Source organism: Coptis chinensis, chromosome 4 (genome assembly GCF_015680905.1).
Source record: "Coptis chinensis isolate HL-2020 chromosome 4, ASM1568090v1, whole genome shotgun sequence".
Taxonomy (NCBI): Eukaryota; Viridiplantae; Streptophyta; class Magnoliopsida; order Ranunculales; family Ranunculaceae; genus Coptis; species Coptis chinensis.
The window spans coordinates 55,536,763-55,561,115 of NC_141459.1; the positions used below are offsets into that span (position 1 = coordinate 55,536,763).

A 24,353-nucleotide genomic window follows, 5' to 3' on the forward strand; every position below is an offset into this window, starting at 1 on the left:
CTCCTTTATCTTTCTCAAAATCCAAAGTTCAAGATTTCTCTTTCCTAGCAGACAAAGTTTCTAAAGCTATAGATGGTTGGCAAGCCAACCTTCTTTCCCAAGCTGGCAGAACAACCTTGATCAAATCTGTTGCCCAAGCTATTCCCATTACAGTTTCTTACAGATTGGATAAGATTTGCGGAGATTTCTGGTGGAAGGGATCCCCAAATTCCAAGGCCATTCACACTTGTAAATGGGATAAAATTTGTCAAAAGAAAGAAGAGGGAGGGCTAGGGCTGAGATTTTTCAAGGAAGTAAATTTAGCACTTTTGGCTAAGTTGTATTAGAAGGTTCTAACAGGAGAGGATTGTTTGTGGACAAAACTGATGCTAGCCAAATATGAAAAATTTCTTAAGCCCATGTCAGATGATACTTCTAGACCTTCTAATTCTTCTTTCATGTTTAGTAGCATCTCTAAGGCTAAGAAAGTAGTGGCCACAGGTATTGCATGGCAAGTTGGCAATGGAAGCGCTATAAGTTTTTGAAATGATCCATGGGTGCTCTTCTTGGGAGAGTATAAGCCTCTGAAGCATTGGGTAGAGAGCATTACTACTAAAAAAATGGCTTTTTGTGTCCCTTTTTAAGTGACACAAGAAGTCACTTGTGTCACTTTTGAAATTAATTCTGAAGTGACCTAACAACCCCCGTCACATAAAGTTCAACCAAAAGTGACACAAAAGCCTTACTAAATGTGTCACTTTTTGTTAATAAAATGACACTTAAGAATAACCTTTTGTGTCATATTTAATAAAGAGCGTTACATGGTTTGTCAAAAGTGACACATTAAGTATCACTTTTGGACCAGAGAGTGACATAAGTACGTCAAAAGCGACACATTAAGTATACTAGTTGTGTCACTTTTGGACCAGAGCGTGACATAAGTACGTTAAAATCAACACATTAAGTAATTAGTTGTCACTTTTGGACTAGAGCGTGACATAAGTACATCAAAAGTGACACAAAAGCCCCCCACTTCTTGTGTCACTTTTGGGAATCAACTCCATGTAACTTGTATGAAAAAGAAAGTGACACATAAGAGTGGTCAGTTATTCACTTTTAACAGATATTATGTCGCGTTTCCCAAAAGCGACATTAATGTAAATATATTTTTTAAAATTTTTTTTTCATTTTTGTATTTGATCATATACATTCATTTCTCAGCCTGCATCCTGTACGTCATAACCAAAATCTCATTAACCTGCTTGATGACATAAACAAAATCCACATTATCAAAACATCACAACCAAAATCACATTAACCTGCTTTATGATGGAAGCATCCACTAGGGAAAAAAGAGACAACGTTCAAAACAATTAACTTCTATTGATTTCATTGATCAAACTAAGTATTTATCATCTAGTTTAACTCCCAACAAAATAAGTCATTCCAATACCAAAAGAATCATAATAAAGCAAAAAAAAAAAAAAAAAAAAAAAAACGCTAACGCTATCCTAGTTATATCTTAGCTTGTTATGCGCACTTCCAACGTACACCAAAAAACTTAGCTGCCATCTATTCATCTATTCAACTCGTCTACCTACATTTTCGATCTTTTTGTAAACCCATCCACCAAACCCTTGTTCAAACTCTACAAAAACAAAAACAAAAAAAATCGAATTAGCTAGTATAACATAACAATGACAGTGCAACATCAAAATTATCAATCTACTAGGACATGTGAATGTTTAAACAACTTTTTCGGGTCAACCTAAACCAAAACCACATAATAGATCCGAAGGCAAGAAGTGAATGCATAAACAAATACAAATCACACCATGCAAAGCATTTTGCCACACAGAACCTAGGCAAGCACCTTACAAATCATTTTCACTTACCAGCAAAACAAGCGAAGTATAACACCAGAGTAAAAAAATTGGGAAATTCTTAAGTAAACTCAATGTAAGTTTGTAACAAAAAAATAGATATGGTGGCCTACTTTAAGGTTGAAATAGTAGTTACAGTTTGTGGATATAAAATACAAGGAAAAGATCATGCTACATGTGGGAAGAGTGAGGTGACCCCTAAAGGCCTCAAAGTTAAAACAAATTATACTAAGGTAACTATTAGTTCAATCAATTTATTAAAATAAGCATTACATAACCTAAAATAGGAATAACTACCATGGTCTGTGCATAATGGAGTTCATGATATATGACAACAAACGATTAGCCAAAAATGAAAAAGCCACCACACATATAAAAGTCACCAAGAAGAAAAATTATATCAAATGAAACAGAGGATGGACAACTACTTTGTCATTCAAAATGTACAACCAATTTGCCCCATTAATGGAAATCTTAAATACCAAGAACCATATGCAATCAAGTTCAAGCGTGAACAAAACAAAGCAGTACCTAATTAGGCCTAGCTCCATTACCCAAAAGACATCGTTATCCATTTGTTAGTCCATCCACCAAAACTTCTCATTCAAAGTGTAATGCCCCAAAACCCTATAACCTTGTCAGACACCTTGACGAAAGACATAAAAATTTCAGCAGAGTCTCCTTTCTATTTTCAACATTTCATAGACATAAATTCTGTCACAACTTGAAAATAAAATAATATACTTCCATAACATATATTAAAACCTCAGACCTCGGTCATAAACCCAACTACTCAAATATATACTAATTTGTAGAACCAGCTACTTAACCATCTAGACCAATGCCAATTAAGTCAAATAACCAATCCTCGAATCAAAATGACACTATAAATTATACACAAAAATTAAAATTAAAACAACATATACATCACTTCCACTTATATCAGTGTTATACACCTGATAAGAGCCCAAAACTGTAGTTTTAACCCCTTAACAATAATACTTTTTGACCAATTATGCGAGTAATAAATAAGAGTTAATGCTGATTACGTGCTTTTATGTATTTCAGGCATTGAAGTCTACTATGTGCAGAAATGTGCCACTTTGGCGATATAAAGGAGCAATGGTTGGTTACTAAGAAGTTCTATGATTAAAGGCCAAGATTCAAGGAGAAAAAGCCTTTGTAAAGACCGGTCAGAAGCTGAAAAGTTGGAGTCAACGTGGGTAGAAACAACATACAAAAGTCAGCAGAACTTCCGAAGACTGTATCTTTGGACTCAGGCCTCGGAATTGGGCCTACCTTATGTAAAAACGACCGGCTCGAAAAGAACTTTCCAATGGTCGAAGCCTTGTCCCAACCAGAGGAGCAGAAGTGGTCCTCAGCCCATGAACAAAAATGTGGATCTAGTCTCCTTCATTTCCACACACAAGACTTAGCTCTTAAGTATCAATTAGCTTAGGATAGAAAGTAGCCATTAGAGAATAATCTAGATCTAGTTTTGAGTTTTTAAATTAGTTAATTAATTAGTTTTCATTCCATTAATTAGTTTCATCCCTTGTTTTAGATTAGTTATTGGAATCATTGTTTATCATTCATTAGATTAATAAAAATAGTTAGTTCTTGATAATTTCGATTTTGTTATTTAAAATTGTTTAGATCTAATTTCAAGTCTTGCTATTTAATGATTTTTTAGTTGTTAATTTAGATTTCAATTATTGTTTAGTTGAATTTAATAAAGTTAGAATCTTTATATTATGTGTAATTCAATTTCATATGGAAATAATAACATAATGATTCTAGGCTAAACCTCCATTAGAGGGGGTTGAAGAAGCCTTGATGAAGCTTGATCTTTGTTAATTTAGGAATTGTCGTGATAATCTATTCAATTCTAGAAAGTAATTAGTTTACCATGAGAATGGGTTTGGTTGCTTCACATGCTAGTTATGAATTGGTAGAGATGCCATGTATAATTAGGGATTAGAATTACCATTTTTGACATGCGAAGCATTGAAATTTGGATCACAATGAATCTTTGTTAGTTGATTAAGTCAAGTTAAGGTGGATTCAATCCCCCATAATTCTTTATTTAGATTCAAACCTTAGTATTTCGTAGCATTTCGTAGTTGAATCATTATAGTTAGTATCTTGTTATTTGAATTTGCATCGTAATATAATCCCACCATTACTCTCATTAGACTTTGGATAGATTCACAATATTAGAAAACATTGAATGCTAAGGAACTAGGAGTGGAACGAATCTTCTATTCTAACTCTATTTCAATAGTATCGAGAGTAGAAATCTTTGATAAGAACTGTCAGCGTATAAAATTTTAGTTTTACTTGCGTTTGAATTTCATCATTTATTTGTGAGTAGAACTATTAATTTTTACGTTTATCAACACCTCTATTAGTTCCAACCAGAGATACCACACTTCGAATATATATACACTATACCTTCACACTACTCACATGTAAGAACCCATCTTCCAAAACAAAACTCATGAATATTCCAACATTTGCATACAATTGTCACATATGAAACGAAAGAAAACTAAACAAGGACCTACATTTCATTAACGGCTAGGTCTCTTGTTGCTGCTCTCCATCTACGTTCTAATTCCAGCAGCATCTCTAATGCATTCATCCTCTTCTAGGTAATTCTTCAGTAGTCAATTAGCTCAATGGAAAACAAAAATATACTTAAATAAGTTAAATGGCATTTAAATAAGATATAGCAGACAATCAAATAGGAATTACCAAGTAGAAGCATGATGGAAAGTTCCTTCACTGCTGACTGCCTTTAAGATAAATTTACTAGCTTGCACCTAGTAAATTTGCAACAACAGTTGAACCTGAACTCCAATATTTTATATTATATTGTAGACAATATAGCGAGTGTAGACGATATAACGATGTTGCGAAACTACTGAGAAGGACAAGTAAGGGGTCGAAGTACAAATGACCACCACACAAAGGGTAAACTTGCCTACTAATGAGAATGTGTGAGTAGAAGCAAATGAAGCTCAAAAAAAATAGAAGGAACTAAATTAAAAATAATCTCTAAGGATATAGAATGTCCAATGCATGACTAAATTCTTAAACATTACGCACTTTATACCTCCAGATGAACAAAAAGAAGGAACTTATATGAACATGATCAATCGAAACTATAGTTATAGTTCATTTTTCTACTAGTGGATTTCAAGGGCCACAAGTAGGAATGTAGGGTCACTTGCCTCAGTAATATATTGAGGGTGAGACTTGTCTACTAGTGAATTCCCACCTTGAAAATTGCATTTTCTGTCCCTTAATTAGACCAAAGTTTTCTCTTGCCTTAATAGGATGAAGGAATCGTCGCGTGTTTTGATTTCATGATTCAAATCATATAATATCCAGTAGTGATTTCACTATATTGCAAAAAACATGTAAGCAATGGAAGGAATGATTGTTTACCGTTAGTTAGCCTCCTCCCTTTCTCTTTTCTCGATCAGACCTTCTATTAAGTTGAAATTGATTCCTTCCATTTCGACTTCCTGAATCATTACAACCAATTCAATTCTATTCAATAATATTAGAAACAGAGAAGGAAACAAACCCCAAAACCACTCAATGTACAGTCCACTCTTCAAAGAACACAAGCAAGCACTTGAAAGCAACAAAGATATTTCCAATTGTCTATTTAAGAGAACCCCAAAAAATTCAGCACACATAACCCAAACTAGGCAAAAGGGAAGTAGCAGAATAATTTTTAAGTGTCGGATTTTATCTCCCAAAAAAATCCCAAAACCGATCAACCACATGATGATAGCTCTTCCTTCCCATTTGTTGGGTTTCTTTTTGGTATGGTAAGCAACTAGCTAACTCATGTTGTTACAAGCAGGAAGGTGATGCCAAAACTGTAATCCAAGCTTATGGAGACATATCGGAAGCATCTTCCTGGACCTAGAACCAAGCTCTGCTATATATTTCTTCTATTTCAAATAGTTTCAATTCTCTTTTGTTTAGATTTACTCCCAAAACTTGTAATGTTTCTGCTCATAAACTTGCAAAATGGGCATGGCATAAGGAGTTTCCTACTGAACTGGAAGTTTGTAATAGCTTTTTAGACCAATTTCTAAATAATGAATGAATTATGGAGCCTGTGAATTCCTCATTGGCCATCACAATAAAACAAAAATAAAAATAAAAAATGAAGATCACCTCTATAAAATTTTTAACTTTGTAACTCCATTAAATAGATAGTGTCAAAAGATTTTTGAACAAGATTTGTAAAAAAAAAAAAGTCGAAATGAATCTAAATGGAGGTTAAATAGCTATGAAGAGTGAAAACGGTGATTATCTAGAAATAAAGCTATTATTCTAAGTCTTATATCAAAGTTCTATTCTAGTTTATCATGCAACATGTAGAGTAAAGATTTCGTTCCACTCCTAGTTGTTTAGACGTTACAGTTTCAATAGTTTTAACAATTTTACGTATATCAATGAGAGCAATGGATTGTAATTTTACTAATATGATAAAAATAACTAATTACGAAGATTTAATGGTTTAGTTTATACTAAGGCAATTTACTACGAAGATTTTAAATGGGAATAATGGATTAGGGGGATTTGATATTCACATAAATAAATTCCTAATATGCTAGTGTAGATTATTGCAACCCCAACTAATAAAGATTAAGTATTTGATCCCTAACTATTCATGGAATCTCAAACTAAATAATAATTAGCATGAGAGGAAGTTTAACCCATTCTCATAGTGAATAAACTAACCTTTAGATTGAAACTCTTGCATAAGCAATAATTCTAACTAACACATCAAGTCTTCATCAAACTTCATCAAACCCCTCTAATGGAGGTTTAGCTAAAATTCATTAGACTATCATTAATAGAAGAAGAATAAGACATAATGAAGGCAATAACAATAACTTGGTTTTATTAATGGAGGCTAGGTTTTAGAAACAATAATTAGGTTATACTAAAGAGAGAGAGAGAGAGAGAGAGAGAGAGAGAGCTAATTTAATTAAGATAGTTATACTTAATGGGAGGAGTCTAAGTATTAAAAACTAAGTACTAGAGAGTTATGACTTAGTCCTCTTTATATAGGAGAGGGCTAGGTTTACAATTTTGTGCATGGGCTTTGGAGCTATGTTTTGGCCTCTTAAATCAAGCCCGAAACATAATTACTTAAGTCAAAAAGGGTTTCTCTGTTGGAAATTACTGCAACAGACCTTTCATCCACTTTTAATCTTATTATTGGATCAAGGCTTAAACCATTAGAAAGCTTTCGAGTTGGTCATTTTGACATATAGTAGGCCCAATTCCGAGGTCTGAGTCCAAAGATACGGTCAGCAGAAGTTATGTTGACAATTCTGCTCTATTTCTGCCCACGTTGACTTTTACTTTTCAGCTTTGATTGGGCTTTAAAAAGGCTTTTTCTATTTGAAAATAGGTCTTCAATTATAGAACTTCTTAGCAACCAACTTTTGCTTATTTCTCTTGCAAAAGTGACATATTTCTTCACATAGTTAACTAAAAGATCTGAAATACATAAAAGTACGTAAACAGTGCTAACTCTTATTTATTATAAACATAATTGGTATAAATGTAATATTATTAAGGGGTTAAAACTACAGTTTTGGGCTCTTATCAGACAGATTGAATCACATCTTGCTATAAAGTATAAATGGACTAAAAAAGTTACAACACATAAGATCCTTAAAAGCTTGATGGAAGAAAACTCAAACGAAACAACTTGAATCAGAAACCCAAAATAACCTCAAAACTCCGCCACCAGCAAGAGCGCCTTTAAAGGTTGGAAAACTTTCGGTCAACTTGACAATTTTCTGGAGAACCCAAAATGCAAAGGGTATCTAGTCTTTTTGTGCCAAAGTGCCACATGATTAGTGCCGGAAGTGCCTCACGTTGGTAAAGAGAAGAAAAAGTCCATACTTATTACAACAGTTTATGGCATCATTATGTCTTATGCTTCCACCAGGTTCAGCAGTGGCCCCAATCCCACTCTTACATGCTTCTTCTACAACGTCATTCCAAGCTGCCAACAGTAGTCCCAAATGAGTCAAAATCATAAGTAGATAAGGACAAAGCATATATTAGGTTTATTTTTTTTCTTCTTAATTTTGCGTGCATGCAAGATTAAGGGTTTGTAAATATAGGAACCAGAATGCAAAACGAATGCTTGTCAACGAGTACATTCCAGTAAATAAAGTACCTAATTTCCTTCATATGGCAAGTACATTTAAATTAGATCTGACTTAAGTAGCAACCATATCTATATTCATTGAGAAAACTAATAAAATAGATGCTTTCGATTGTTTTTGTTTATATCAGTGCAACGAGTGAGTCAAAAAAGGTAATGGGCCAAGCATAATTAACCCAACTCACACACCATCTGAATCATTGTTAATGTAGATGCATAAAACACTGAAAGTTTGACATTTGGATTTAATGAGAACATAATACTTACAGTGAAATTTTATTATTGTTAATGGAGAATAAAGTTGAGAGAGAAGATAGTTTGGCTTAGTTAGTTTTGACCTCCTCCCACTTTTCTTATATAGGAAAACAATCTAATTACAATATAGAAAACCCTAAAAAATCTGATTCATGGGGGGCCTTTAATCCCCACGAATTGGGGGGAGACACTTTGCCGCAGCCTTCGGCTGGCTACGTGTCCCATCTGTCATGGATTACAAGAACACCCCCCCCCCCTTCAAGCTGGAGCATAGAGATCACAAATGCCTAGCTTGACACAAATAGAATGAAATGAAGCAACACACAGTAGCGGCTTAGTGAGTACATTTGCAAGATCGTCTCCAGAGCACATGAAAGGAGTAACAATCCTTTTACACATAACCAAGTCCTGGATGAAGTGACAATCAACCTTCACATGCTTTTACGCTCATGAAATACCGAATTACTCGCAATAAAGATAGAAGCTTGATTATCACAAAACATCTGCATAGGAGATCGAAGGAACAACAATACCCATCTCAGAAAAGAAGTGAGTGAACCCACATCATCTTACAAGCTGTATGAGCCATAACTCAATCTATACTTAGCTTCAGCACTGGACTTGGCAACAACATTCTGTTTCTTCCTATGCCATGTGATAAACGTAAAAATAATCGTTTTACCTAATCTTAACTAATTATGCTAGGAATAAGAAAACATATGAATTTACTCTATGATCAAAGTTCTACTATCTTTTATCATGCAATATGTGGAGTAGAGAATTCATTCTACTCCTAGTTGTTTAGACGTTAAGTTTCGATAGTTTTAACAATTCTAACAATATCAATGAGAGTAATGGATTATAATTATACTGATATGATAAAAATAACTAATTTCAAAGGTTTAATACGAAGTAATTTCTAGTTTATACTAACGCAATTTAATACGAAGATTTTATGGAAAAAAGGGATCAGGGGGATTTGATTTCACCTTGATTGATTCCTAATATGCTAGTGTAGATTATTGTAATCTTAACCAATAAAGATTAAGTATTTGATCCCTAACTATTCATGGTATCTCTAACCAAATAATAATTAGCATGAGAGGAAGTTTAACCCATTCTCATGGTGAATAAACTAATCTCTAGAGTGAAACTCTTGAATAAGCAATAATTTTGACTAACACATCAAGTCTTCATCAAACCCCTCTAATGGAGGTTTAATTAAGATTCATTAGATTGTCATTAATAGAATAATAAGAAGAAGACATCACAATAATAATAACTTGGCTTTATTAATCTAATGTAAGAGAGTCTAAGACTTAAAAACTATATTAAAAACTAAGTACTAAATAATTAACTAAATCTTACTAATGGAAGGGTTATATCAAAGAGAAGAAAACTAATTAATTAACTAATAGGTAAAATCTAGGATAGTCTAAGAGTTTGGCCTTAGTCCTCTTTATATAGGAGAGGGCTAGGTTTACAATTTCATGCATGGGCTTTTGAGCTATGTTTTGGGCCATTAAATCAAGCCTAAAACCTAATTACTTAAGTCCAAAAAGGGTTTCTCTACTGGAAATTACTATAACAGTCTTTTCATCCACTTTTACTCATCTGATTGAATAAACGCCTAAAAAATTAGAAAGTTGATTCGAGCTGGTCGTTTTGACATAAGGTAGGCCTAATTCGGAGGTCTGAGTCCAAAGATACGGCCTGCGGAAGTTCTATTAACTTTTATGCTTTATTTCTACCCACGTTGACTTTGACTTTTCAGCTTTGACTGGGCTTTAAAATGGCTTTTTATCCTTGAATCTTGGCCTTTAGTTATAGAACTTCTTAGCAACCAACCTTTGCTCATTTTTTTTTTGTAAAAGTGACATATTTCTTCACATATTTGACTCCAATGCCTGAAATACACAAAAACACATAAACAATACTAACTCTTATTTATTATAAACATAATTGGTCTAAATGTAATATTATTAAGGGGTTAAAAGTACAGTTTTGGGCTCTTATCAAACTACCCCCAAACAGTATTTTGCTTGTTCTCAAGCAAATATGTGAAATTAAAATAAGTGACCAAAAATAGAGTTCTAACTAATCTCGTTTCACCGAGTGCGATTGCATTGACCATATACAACAAGGCCTTAAACCACTAGGAATTTCCTAGTGGACGAGTTATAGCCTCGTGAGAGTTTTCCAGAGTAGATACTCACAAACTTCGTTTATACTACAACGACTAAGAAATAAAATTACTATTTTCTTATTTATTCTCAGATATCTATACATTTTGCTAGCAATGAATACATAATAATTAATTCGAAATCTAAGCAAATACATGCATAATAATCAATCATCTATGGATAAACATATATATAATGAACTATGCTATGAAATGCAATGACATGTTTGTTTATGAAACTTTGGAATGGCGTCCTTAAGTAGGTCCTCACATATTTGTCAAGACAAAAACACTCTGATTTTTCTACTCAAGTTTCGCTCACTCCAGTGTGCAGTGGGCATATTTTACCTTACAATCTCAATGACGTACAAGAAAGTCGAAGTCGATCAAACACATCTGCCACTTACTATCACACTAACCTATTCCTAATTGAGCTAGAGGTCTTTATTAGGTGTTGTGGAGATTAGGTGATGGTTTAAGAATGAAGGAAATTGATATTCAAAAGGACAAGACTGAGATAATAGAGTCTTCATATTATGTAACTAGAGAAAACTTTGTTCTTACTTTGCTTCTACACTTTGTTCACATTCGTAGCCATTTTTTTTTTCTTTGGCTTTTGACTCCTTTGATTCTATTTTTTGGAGTTCTAAGCTTTTTATTTTATTTATTAATTTTTTTCTTTCTTTTCTTTGAATGGAAACTTTCTTTTCTTATTTGATGCAACTAACAAATTCTTGGTTTCACAGGTCTTTCTCTTTTCTATTCTTCATTTCATCTCTATTCTTAGACTCATTCAAAAATGGGTTGGCTGATTTTTATTTTGTTTTGTTTTTGTAAAAGGGTAAAGCATTTGTGGTTTATGAAAGGCTAAAGGAAGGCTCAGAGGGGCGACTAGCAGAAAATAATTTCATATAGGTTTGAATTTCTAGCTATATCGATCTAAAAAGGGCCTAAATTCTCGCTTATGATATGGTATAGTGATCAAGCAAGTGGACGTGTGATTTCTCTATTCGGAATTTACTTCTCCCTTGTGTCATTACTCAGATATTTAACTCATAAGTCTTTTAGGCTATATTCTCACAGGATTTGTAGAATAAGTACTCTAGCCTAGATTTCAGAAACTTACTGCCAATACAAATTTAGATGCTCATACAATATATTTATGGAAAGATGCAATGATTATTACCTACATATTAACCTAAGTTTCTAAAAACTATTCTAATTTAAAAGTTAACGTGAAACTTCTAGACTGTGAATTGGCCAAGTGAGTTTGGGATCATGCTAGAAATATATTCGGCATTACATCACACATTGAGTCCTTCAATGACATCATGCAACAGGCTAAACACCATAGCTCTTTGATTCTGGATATGTGGAAAGCTTGCTCGCTGACAAGTTTGGTAAGCTTATGGAATAATAGAAATTAGGTGCTCTATAATCAGAAAATCTCCAGCTTTTCTAACATTTGCTTCCTGACTAGAAGAGCCATCATCAAAGCATACCAAAAATCGACAGGTACCATGAACAACATAGTGACCGAAATGAAAATTCTTCACATCTTTAATCTCTAACGCAAACTGAGAAGAGCACCCAAAATTTTGAAGTGTTATTGGCTTCTACCACCCCTTGGCATCATAAAAATTAATGTGGATGGAAGTTCACACGGGAACCCAGGCAGGGTTGGTTGGGGTGTGGTTCTTAGGGATGACATGGGTAACATTTTGGGGGCAGCAGCAGGAGGCCTTGGGGTAGCTACTAACTATATAGCATAAACTTATGCTATTATAGAAGGGATTCAGAGGGCACTAGATCGAGACTGGCGATATATTTGGGTGGAATCCGACTCTGCATCGGTAGTCAAAGCCTTTCAAGAAGACATAATGCATTGGAGGGTTAGAACAAAATGGAAGCAACTCAGGGAGAAAGCATCATGGATCAATGTTACAACTACATGGAGGGAGACAAACTTAGGTGCAGATAGCTGTGCGAGACATGGAGCAACATTGCAAAATGGAGAAAGTAAATGGTGGGATAACAAACCTCCTTTTGTGAGAAATCTGGAGAACTACTTTACTACTTACTTCCATTTCATAAACTAAATGTAGGATGTAATAGGTGGGTACACAACTGATGATACCCATACTATACAGTTCTTAACACTTCTTATTATTTTTCCTTGTAACATTTTATTCTTTTAATCAATTACCTTTTAGCGAAAAAAAAGTGAAACTTCTAGACTATTATCATCATAGAAAAAGAAACAATACAAGTATTCCTAAGTGTATAACATAAACTTTTTAATTATATTTTTGAATTTTTGAATTTTTTACTAGAAAACAAGTGCATATTATACATATATATATATCCTAATAGGTGCCTTAAATTACGTGTGTTTCTATGCCACCCCCAAACAAAAACATGTTTTGTCCTTAAAGTATAGAAATAAGAATGGTAGGAAATACCATGGAAACGTGTGAAAATTTTAGAGCACCTGCAAAACAAATTTAGAACATACTAATTTAGATAAATAAAAATAGACACAACTCTATATGAGTTCTACCCGTTATGGGGATAACACAAATTAAATTGCTTGGGACATAAGCAAACACGAACAAAAAGTAAAACTTACCTCATATCCAGCACTTAAACGTTGTCCTCCTCTTCTATAAAGAAGTAAGGTTCCTTTGCATCCTGCCAATCCATGATAATTTGCCAGGCCTTACGCCATGTATCATCAACCCTTGGTAACCTGTTAAGTGTTACTCGGTCTGATGGGGTGTAAGGGGCAACCAAATGAGGTTGTAGCTTCCACCCCGGCCAAGTCATTGCACATAATGAACGTATAATGCAATTAGCACAATGTCAACCCCAACCCAATCCATGAAACGGAATGCGAAATCAGGAAAGTAACATACCATGATGCGGCAAACCAAGACATGCATAAGAAGGTACTTATGCCTCATACTATGGGCTCGTTCTAAACTGGACACTAAGGTCTGGGGAATGTCATATAGTATACGTCCCTCAGCTAAAGCAAGGAAGACGTCACCGGCGGCATTATTCGCAGAAGAAAACCGCCATTCCCCTAAGATATTCAGCATGATAAAAAACATAATAGTACCTACGTTAAGGGACAGGCTACCAAGGGTTACATTAAGATGCCCTTGGTCCTCTATGCAAAAAATCCCTGCCCCATAAGTCTCTTGGAAATACTCACAGTTATAGAGGTATATATTATCAGACATATAGCCCCATGAGTTTCGGGGAGGAGGCATATTCATCCCAACAGCAAAGGCTACCAAAAAATTGCTGAAATCCATAGTTATATCATCTATGGCGACAGAGGACACTTGTTCCCCATCTGGTCGATAAAAGAATTTACAATGATCATAGAAATAAGCAGTAAATGTAGGAGAATAAGATTTATTGGCACTTATCAGTAGATTCTACCATCCTAACTGCACAATCCTGTCTCAGAACCAGTATCTATACGTGTCACTATCGAGCAATTCGTCAAAAGACTGCTCCGGTATGATTTGAGGAGACTTCATATCAAACAAATACACTATGGAACTCCTTGAAGTGACTGCATAAAACCACAAAAAGCAGAATTGGCTTTGTGTTAAGGTGAAGGTGCGGGTGCGCTTAGGATAGCCTACAGAAAGGCGCAGGCGCGCTCAACTCTGACTCAGACTTCCAGTACCTTGGGCGCGGGCGCGCTCTATGTACTATTGCTGGTGTGAAGTGAAAGGTGCGAGGGAAAAGTGTGAGTGAGAGGTTTAGAGTCTTCCATGTATTTATAGAGAACTAGTTTCTTAAACAAAAGTCCTCAAAGTTCTTAATTTTGATAAGGAAAGAGGTGGAATAAGAAAAAAACTTCTAAAACCAAAATAGAAACAGCTGAGAGCACATGCTCCATAGCAATTCTAGATGGTTTTAATAGCCTATCAAAATAGCAATCTTAATTCTTTTCTCCCTTGGGGTTGCACCAAACAACACTAGCCAATTCTAGCTACACCAATTTAGCAACATGCTCACATAAACCATATTCTCAAAACCTTGCAATATTAACTTCCAAAAACAGGTGGATAGGGTAAAATACAATGCTCAACAAATAATGCCACCCTCAAACAAGTAGGGAAGGTGTGATTCATGAAAAATAGATAGCATGCTTAAACAAAAATTTAATTAACTTGAAATTCAAATAACAACTAAATACATAATCCAATATTAACTACTTAACTAAACAACTTGGAATCAAATTCTACTAAAAATAGAGAAATTTCCTAAAATGACAATAATACAACAAAGAACTAGCCACGAGATGATGATGGGCTAGAGCCATCCGTCCTACGTCTACGACGCTCATGTCTTCTAGAGTCATCAAAAGAAGAACCCTCGTGAGGTGGCAAGCGACGTAGAACTTCTACATGAAATTTTCGTTGTTGCTCCATAAATGCATTCATGGCTTCCCAACTCTCATTATCATCTGGACGAGAGTCTCCATGTTAGCGTGGAGATCCTAGTGACTATCACCTAGCAACTGAAAATTGTTCTGAAGCTTCTCTTGGTTACTAAGAATGGTACCCTGCCTAGCCTGAATGGCCTCACAGAGGTCATCAAGGGAACGTTGGCCTATTCGAATCATCTCATACTGAGTATGGAGAGTTTGCAGGCCACGGTGAAGTAACGAGATGCGGGAAAGCATCCACATCAAAACACATAGTGTCGTCCTTATCATCCTCATCGTCTGCCGTCTCAAAACACCTAGCTTCCGGTAAATTCCAATCTCGCTTAATACATTCTTGATAGATACGTCCATTTTCATGCAACTTCAAATTAATCTTACCAGACTTCGGAACACCTCCCCAATACATCATAACCTTTGTAATCAAAGTAGGGAAAAGTGCGGTCGATTTACCAACAACCTTAATCTCATTCAAAAAAAATTCAAGGATGCAGAACCCATACCTCCTATTTTGAAGGGTCCAGAGAATGTGCAAACAACTTAAATTGATGTCACTGGCTTTCGTGGTGGCAATCATATTTCTACCAACCATTGAGCCACATCCAGCTGGTTCCGTCTCAGAGACGTCTGACTAACACAGTGCGAGTTTGGATTGTAAACTCCCTCCAAGACAGTCTCCTTCATCAAGGGACCAATTCTACCAAGCTGAGATTCCTGCATTGTGAGTACAATGGGTCTTCGGTCAATGCCAGTAATCTCAGCCAAAACTTCTATCGTCAACTCCCTCCGACTACCATCTACTTTAACAAAAACCCGACCACCATCAATCTCCTTCTTTTTATAAAATTCATACACCAAATCAGTGTGATAAAAAACCTCTTGAGAATACCACAAATTATGCCACTTCCTAACAACCATTTTGGCACCGTAAAAGGGGAAAAATTGTGTTTGGGTAAAAACTTGTTCCGGAAGAATCTTTGGTGGTGGAAGGAGCCATTGGGTTTTGGGGGATTTTTTTTTTATTTGGGGTGAATGTAAGGTGGGGAAGAGTTTTAATTCTATCGAAAATTAGGAGGGGTGGGGATTAGGTCGCGGTGGTTGTTGTTGTTGTTGTTGTTGTTGTTTTTTTTTTTTTTTTTTTTTAAATTTTATTTTGGTCGATTTCGTGGAGGCGGAGGAGAAGAAAACACGAATGGTTTTTCTCTCTCTATTTAGATTTTGGAAATCATGTGTGAGACACGTGACTACGTAGGGATAAACTGGTTTAGGCCCAAGCCCAAAACAAATTCCAAAATACCCATCTTGTCCTATGCCTCGTAAAATTAAAACTAGCTAGAATTCCTGATTTGTTAACGGTCTGATTTTGGCGAATGAGCTATGAAAACGATCGGCAGAGAAAGTACAATCCAATGATCTATAGAAAACTAAAATCTAACCGTGGTTGACATATAAAAAGATGGAAAACGCCTCGAAACACGTAAATGACATATGTTATGTGATCATAAGAAATTTAAATTCATAGATAGTGTCAGCCCGAATCAAAATATGACTAAACGGTATAAACAACAAGAATATGAAGTTAAGCGATCAAGAAAGCAAAGACCAAACACCCCACCCCAAACAAATTTTTGAAAACATAGTTTATAAAATTTGTTTTAAAAATGTGGGTCTTTTAAAGTCAGATTCCCGAGACTTGCTAGATTACTGTTTATAGGGTTTTAATATGTTTTTTTTATGAATAAGTTTAATATAAAGGATAACAATAAAACAATAAAGACATAAATCACCCCATAAAGAAACATGACTCAAAAATCGAGAAAATATGCAAGAGTGGAAAATGTGATTTATGTTAAACGTGAACTTAGGATCCGATACTTACATCCACACACTCCAAAGGAGGGCCCGGTTACCTTAATGGTGCACTCCTATAATATAAGATAGGAATGGAGTACACCGAAGACTAAAAGGAGTCTTTTATAGTCAGATACTCGAGACTTTATCTAAAATAGGTATTAACATATAGTTTACTATATGTCAACAATCTAAATAGTTGCGGATCTGTCCATAAATAGTTAACACGGAATGGACCATCAAATAGAATTAAGCACCAAGATTTCCTATGACGTGGTGTAACAGAATGAGAGTGAATACTGGTAGAGCTAGAACCTAACCTAGCACGCAATTTCTCTTTTTTTCCGCAACAAAAGGGTGGCTAAGTGAATGATCGTTAGAAAATGGATGTTTGTGGAAGAGATGTTGGATATGGGTAAGTTATGGAAGTAAGGAATGGAAAAAATGAGAATGTGGGTTTAGCATAAAACTCATTGGTGGCATGGGTGGGGATAATCACACATCTGAAAATGAAAAGGGTCGGGTGGATTGTCCTCAGATAGTATTGTCTTACGAGGAGATTTTAGAAAATCATGAAGCATAAGAGAAGCAAGAGGGTCAAGGGCAAACTCAAGGTTCCTTTGAAAGGGTAGAGGGCGGGGAACATTGATTGTAGGTGAATGAGTGACAGAATGATGTGAGGTGGGTAAATGGTGCTCAGCTAGTGCTCTCAGTTCTAGATCATCAGAAACTTTTAGAAATGCAAGACATTCCTCAATAGGTGGGTTAGAAGAATCACTGGGATAGAAGGTGAAATTTTTTTCTTCTGTCATGGCGTCAATGGAGTCATCGTTAAGGTCGGAATTTCTAAAGGAAAAAATTCGTACATCTGATTCTATGGAAATGTATTGGTAAAATAATCTTGAGCTAAGATCTCGATCATGCTAACTTCTCTATCGATAGTCGTATCGGGTAACTATTTCATCATCTTGAAAATATTTACCTCAACAGAAAGATGGCCAAAGAACATGGACATCGAACCATCGCAGCAGTTTATGAGCGCGTTGGTAGTTGCCAAGAAAAGACGCGCTAAAATGATAGGAATAGAGTCGTTAACGACTTCTGTGTTTAGGATAACGAAGTCTGCTTGATAGTAAAAACCTTGAACTTTAACCAGCACATTTTCAACCACACCCTTAGGATACTTAATAGAACGATCAGCTAATTGCAACATCATTTTAGTTGGTTGCATCTCTTGTAGGCCTATTTGTTTATATAGATAATATGGGAGTAAGTTAACACTCGCCCCAAGGTCTAATAGAGTAGTTATCGTGTGAGTATCCCCTAAGGTGCATTGTACAGTAGGACGACCAAGGTCCTTGTACTTAATAATTCCATTATGTTCAGAAAGAGTGGGAAACTGTTCAGTTAAAAATGTGTCTTTTGGAATGTTCATTTTCCACCTAGTAGTGCACAACTCTTTTAGAAACTTATCATGTTGTGGTAGTTTTTTAATAGCTTCAAGAAAAGGTAGGCTTATCGTTAGATTCTTAAAAACTTCCCTAATCTCGTCAAAATTTGTATCCTTGTTTAATATGGTTAGTCTATGGGGAAACGGTGGTTTCTCTCTATATTTAGCATATGGATCAATAAGAGTTTTAACCTTGGCCGCTTTCCTCTTAGGTTATGGTTTAACTAGTTCGTCTACAGGAGTAGGATCTTCAATTTCTATATCGGTATCTAGTAAATTTTCATTTTCAACGACCACTGGTGGTGTATTAATGGGCATAGTTATAGCGTTATCAACCACTTTGCCAGAATGGAGAGTGGTGATGACATTTAACTCACCTACGTTAAAATTATCATTACTAGAATTACCGGTTACTTCAAAGGCTGTGTTTGGCGCTTTCAGATTTGGTATAGCTTGATCGAGAAACACACCTTTCGGTTGGTTTTTCTCTTGGGCTAATTGTTGTATGGATTGTTATATGGATTGTAAATTATGTTGGTTAGCTTGCATGTAGGCTTTGAAACGATCTAGTTGTGGATGTGTAGTGGTCACAGGTGGTGTGACAGGAACTATCTCACGTTGATTATTAATGGGTGGGTTACGATAGTTGTTATTAATCGGAATGATACCTCGATTATTATTATAATTTTATTATAATTACCTTGTCCTTGTCCTTGTCATGGTGGAGCTTGGTTGTAATTGTTTGCTGGCCTAACGTTTTGATTATTATACCCCGGAGGTGTAATTTGTTGATTATTTCGCCAACCGAAGTTGGGGTTTTGTCTCCAAAGTGCATTAGGTTCACTATTAATGGAACAAACATTGTCTGGCTATGCGGATGGTTATTCATAGACAAGAGGACAATAGGAGTAGGGATGCTCAGGACTCAAACATAAATTACATGGAATAGAATTGACGTTCATGACATGAGTAGGCTTTTAGTGAACAGAATTAGCTTCTACCTTTTTTGTGAGAGATTCTATTAAAGTTCTAAGCTCTTGATCAGATTTAACCTCAAACATATTGGCAGCCTTAACTATAGAAGAAGAATTAGCGGAGAGGGGGATGTCATTACCCCCCAGTTATTATTACGCTTAGATTGATCTTCTAAAAACCTATATGCCTCTGAAGCTCCTTTACTAAGGAAACTACCCTCAGTCATTATATCAAAAACCTCTTGATGATGATGTAAAAGCCCTTTTAAAAAGGCACAAACAAGCGTGTCTTTCGCAAGGTTATGATGTAGACACTCAATAAGAAGATCAGTGAAACGATTCCAAGCCTTTGAAAAGGATTCATGAGAATTATGGTAGATGAAATGAATCTTTTGAAGTATTTCATATGTCTTCAGTGGTGGGAAAAATTGTTCCATGAACAATTGAACAAGTTTGGCCCATGAGTCCACAGAATTAGGCACTTGGGCAGTTAACCAAGATGCTGCCTTATCATTTAGGGTGAAAGGAAACACCCTAAGTTTAATTTGTTCCGAACCTACAGTAGGATGATGAAATGTGGTAAGAACTTGTTCTATCCTACGCATATGCTTGACATGCGCTCCTCTTGTGTGTAAGAGATGGTATATGGATGATGGTCGTTGAACAAAACAGAAGCGTATCAAAACCTTTTTTTTTTTTTTTTTTTTTTGGGAAAAGCTAGGGGTTAAGGTTTCCCCAACCTTTATTTGATCATGATCTCAAGTACAACTTACCCTCTTCATCCTCTTTGACCAAAACATGCAGTTTTTGGTCTAAAGGGGGAATGAAATACAAAACACTATCATCTATAGAATCACGAAGCTTAGATAAATAATCTGCAGCCTGGTTCCCTTCTCTGTAAACATGTTCAAAGTCCACCAATTCAAACTCAACAATAATGCGCTTTATCTGTGCTATGCTATTCCTCTCCGTCCAAGGTGGCTCCTCCTTCAAGTTCAGAATACGTACAACCTTCATGGAGTCAGATTGTACATGCAGTCTCTTTACGCCCAGCTGGGCAGCTCCTTGTAGGCCTTTCATGATTCCTAGCAGTTCCTGACGAAGCACTGAGGGAGATTTTGACGATCCAGTAAACCCAAAGAGGACCCTGCCATCTAAGTTTCTCATTAGCCCACCATACCCTGCCTTGCCGAGTTTCAGCGAACCATCAGTATTCAACACCGGTACCTGATCATTCGGCTTTGACCAACACACCCACTGTTCCTCAACTGGCTTGTAGTTTCCTTCTATACCTAGTCTTTGCAGCAACTCCCGCATTGCATGACTCTCCTTAGTAGACTGCAGTGTTTTTCCAAGATACACTTTCATATCATTTAGAATCTGCATACTCAAGATACTCGGTAGTCTTTTCCTACCTTTCTTTAGACGCCAGTTCCGTTCATTCCATATCGCATGGACTGTTGCACAAGTGAATGTCCGCAGAATTTCATTTTGCATTTAGTTCGCTCTGCATAGTCTCATTAAGAAGTACCACTCTTCATGTGATCGCTGCACCTGCCCAGACAAGCCCATAGCTAGCTTTATCCTCGCCCAAACTTGCGTTGAGTACGCACAGTAAAAAAGAAGATGCGAAGAACATTCCGCGTGACCAGTGCATAGACAACAGTTGGATACATTTATGACTTTTTTAAACATAAGTCGATTTTGGGTGGGCAAGGATCCAGAGAAGAGCTGCCCACTGATAAAAGAGTGTTTGGGCACCGATAACTTACCCCAAACAAGCTTGAACCATTTTACTTTTCCTCTAATTTTCTTGAGCGAGAGATACGCCGATGCAAGGGAGAAGCGACCAGTGCTTGTTGGTGTCCAGATGACTCGATCCTCTGTCAAGAAGCTATTTACCTCCGTTTCCATGATACACTTTTTCAGTTCACAGCTTGGTAATTGACAAATGACATTTGACCAACTCCCGTTTTCAATAATTGATCCAACACAAGCATCATCAGGAATAGAAGTCGCTAGCAGTTCTCTAGCTTGGGCGTTAAAGATCAAAGGACCAGAACACCACGGATCATGCCAGAAGCTCGTTTTCCAACCATCAGCAATACTGTATCTCACACTCTTCTAGGTAGCCTCCCTGTGCCTAAGGATGCCTCTCCACACCCAGGAACAGTCCTTGGGTTCTTTCATAGTCCAGAAATGTCCCCCCTTTATTTGATGCTCCCATGTCCATTTCACCCACAAGCAATCATATTTCTGAGCAATCTTGACAACAAGCCCACAGTACGCCGCTTTATTCCAAGTTCTAGGATCGAGCAGCCCAAGCCCACCTTGATTTTTAGCCACTCTCATAGTTTCATGACTCGCATGATGCATCTTTCTCTCCATGGAAGGTCCAGCCCATATAAACCTGTTACATAGCTTTGCCACCTTGTCCAGCACCATTTTCAGCAAAACAAAGGTTTTCGCCCAATACGTTTGGAAGGAGGATAGGATAGACTGAACAAGCTGCACCCTTCCTGCTCGGCTAAGAGATGCATTTTTCCAATTTGAAATTCTCCCCGTTATTTTCTCAATGAGTGGGAAGCATTCCTTAATACCCAACTGGGTCTTTGTGAGAGGTAGGCCTAGGTAGGAGACTGGAGGAGTAACCAAGGAGATTCCTAGAACAACTGCAAGTTGTAGCCCTTCTTCCTCAGACATGCTACCCGTGAGGAGGGTAGTTTTTGCATTACTGAACTATAGCCCTGTTGCATTGGAAAATGTGGCCAAAATATCTTTTATCTCCAGAAGAGACTCCATATCACCTTTACAGAAAAGCATTACATCATCGGCAAAACAAAGATGCGAGATACCAATCTTTTTACACTTGGAGTGAGCATGGATAGACTTAGACCTAAGCCCTTGTTGCAGCATAGCACTTAACACCTCCATCACAAGAACAAAAAGATACGGAGAGATCGGGTCGCCTTGCCTTAGCCCTCGCTTTCCTTCAAAATATCCTTCAGGTGTCCCATTAACTAGAATGGAGTAAAACGGGGACGAGAAGCACATCTTCAGCCATTCAACAAACAACGGGGGGAACTTAAATCTCTGTAGGATCACCAAGTGGGAATTCCAGCTTATAGAGTCGTAGGCCTTCTTGATGTCCAACTTTATTGCACACCTTTTTGGTCCTCTCTTTCGGCCATAACCTCTCAAAAGTTCATGAGCAAGCAACAAGTTATCCTGTATAGTCCTCCCAGGAACAAAAGCCGATTGTGCACAAGAAATCAAAGGAGAAATACATAATTTCATTATGTTTGTGAGAACTTTAGATACACATTTATAAATAATATTGCAACATGCAATAGGTCTAAAAGAATCAACACAAGAAGACATTCTATTCTTCAGAAGAAGACTGAGGATTGTGGAATTTATACCTCTCGGCATCTGCTTGTGTTTGAAAATGTGCTGGATGGCTCTTATTACGTCATTACAAACAACATCCCAACACTTCTTGAAAAAGAAAGCGTTAAACCCATCAGGGTCCGGAGCTTTATTATCATTCATATCAAAAGAACTTCTTTTATCTCTGCATCCGTGATAGGGGAAACCAGCTGTAAACTTGTGCAATTATCCACTTCAGTGATACTAAGATCATTAAAGACTGCACGGTCACAAGTTGCAGGTGAGGTGACACTCAGAAGGTCCTTGTAGTACTCAATAAAAGCATATTTCACCTCCATCTGGCCCTCTCTGAGATATCCCTCCTTGTCTTTTATACACCATACCACGCTCCTAGACTTCTTCTCTTTTATAGCATTAAAGAAAAAAGCATTGCATTTTTCCCGAAACAAAGCCACTCAATATTAGTCTTCTGAAAAAGGTCCGCCTCCTCCATCTTGATCAAAAGACAAAGTTTGCGCCTTGTGGCACTCTCTTGACAGCATAGAGAAGAATCTAGAGGGTTCACCTGTAGTCTCACTTGAAGTTGTCTCAGTTCTTCTCTTGTTTCCTCCACTAGCCTGTGGGCATCATAACAAAAGGAGTGAGCCCAGCCCTTAAGAACAGCCTTTAACACTTTCAGTTTGCATGATAGCATGTACGGTGGGTTACCATGGTCTTGAATGTTCCAACATTGAGCAAGGGTGGGAGCAAAATCCTCATGAAGTCGCCAAAAGTTGCAAAACTGAAACGGTGGTCGACTTCTTATTTTATTCAGAAAAGACATAACTATTGGGCAGTGGTTAGAAAACTCCTGAGTTAGAAATTCCACGCTCGTAGCCAACTATAAGGACGCCCAGGAAGAATTCACCAGACACCGATCTAGCTTTGACCATTTCCTGACAACCTCACCCCCATTGTTCCAAGTATAGAAGCATCCTGTTGCGGTATGATCAAAAAGCCCAAAAGCATTTAAGTAGTTTGCTAGTGGACTTGTTTCCCTCTGGTGGACTGCCACATCCCCTATTCTTTCGTGCGAGAAGAGTACATTGTTCAGGTCACCTATAACACACCACGGACCTTGAATGCCATAATTGAGTAACTTCAGCTCCTCCCAGAGAGTCAGTCTCTCTGCATTGTTATTACTAGCATATATAACTGTCAAGGTAAATTGGAAATCATATTGTAAGATAGACACCTTACAGTGAATAAATTGCGCCGTCTCCAACTCTTTCGTAATCTCCATAATTTCCGGATTCCATACAATCCAAACTCTACCACTATCATCGCTTGCATAGTTATGAATTATTTCCCACGAGGGACAAACTATTCCAGATATAGCGAGGAATTTCTCTCTTTTCACCTTTGTTTCCAAAATTCCCATACAACTAATGTTCTTTTTTTTACTAAACAAATTAAGTTGTCTAGCTTTTGTGTGGTCATTTAACCCTCGCACATTCCAGCTACACACTCTTATCATAATGAGAATCAGTGAGCCTTTCTCTTTCCATGCCCTCGGCCTCTCTCTTTTCCTCTATTACTAGAAACTGCCTGTGCTTGGTGTTGATTCTGGTTTCTATTCTTCTTTTGGCTTCGAGTCTGTACTGACAGAGTAGCTGGTATAGGTGGAGGAGTCCTATCACCAAAAGCTCGGTATCGAAAGGTGGA

General features: G+C 36.7%; 1 protein-coding gene across 1 annotated transcript; it reads right to left on the minus strand.

Annotated features, from left to right (window-relative positions):
- Window positions 1-20,009: 20,009 nt before the first annotated feature.
- LOC147504072 (uncharacterized) lies at window positions 20,010-20,756 on the minus strand. The gene has a single exon (XM_086605054.1). The coding sequence runs from the start codon at window positions 20,754-20,756 to the stop codon at window positions 20,010-20,012; it is 747 nt and encodes a 248-aa protein (XP_086461180.1).
- Between the last annotated feature and the right edge of the window lie 3,597 nt (window positions 20,757-24,353).

Excerpts from the sequence above, each read along its gene's own strand:
- LOC147504072 (XM_086605054.1), bottom strand. The coding sequence starts at position 20,756 with ATGCAAAATGAAATTCTGCGGACATTCACTTGTGCAACAGTCCATGCG.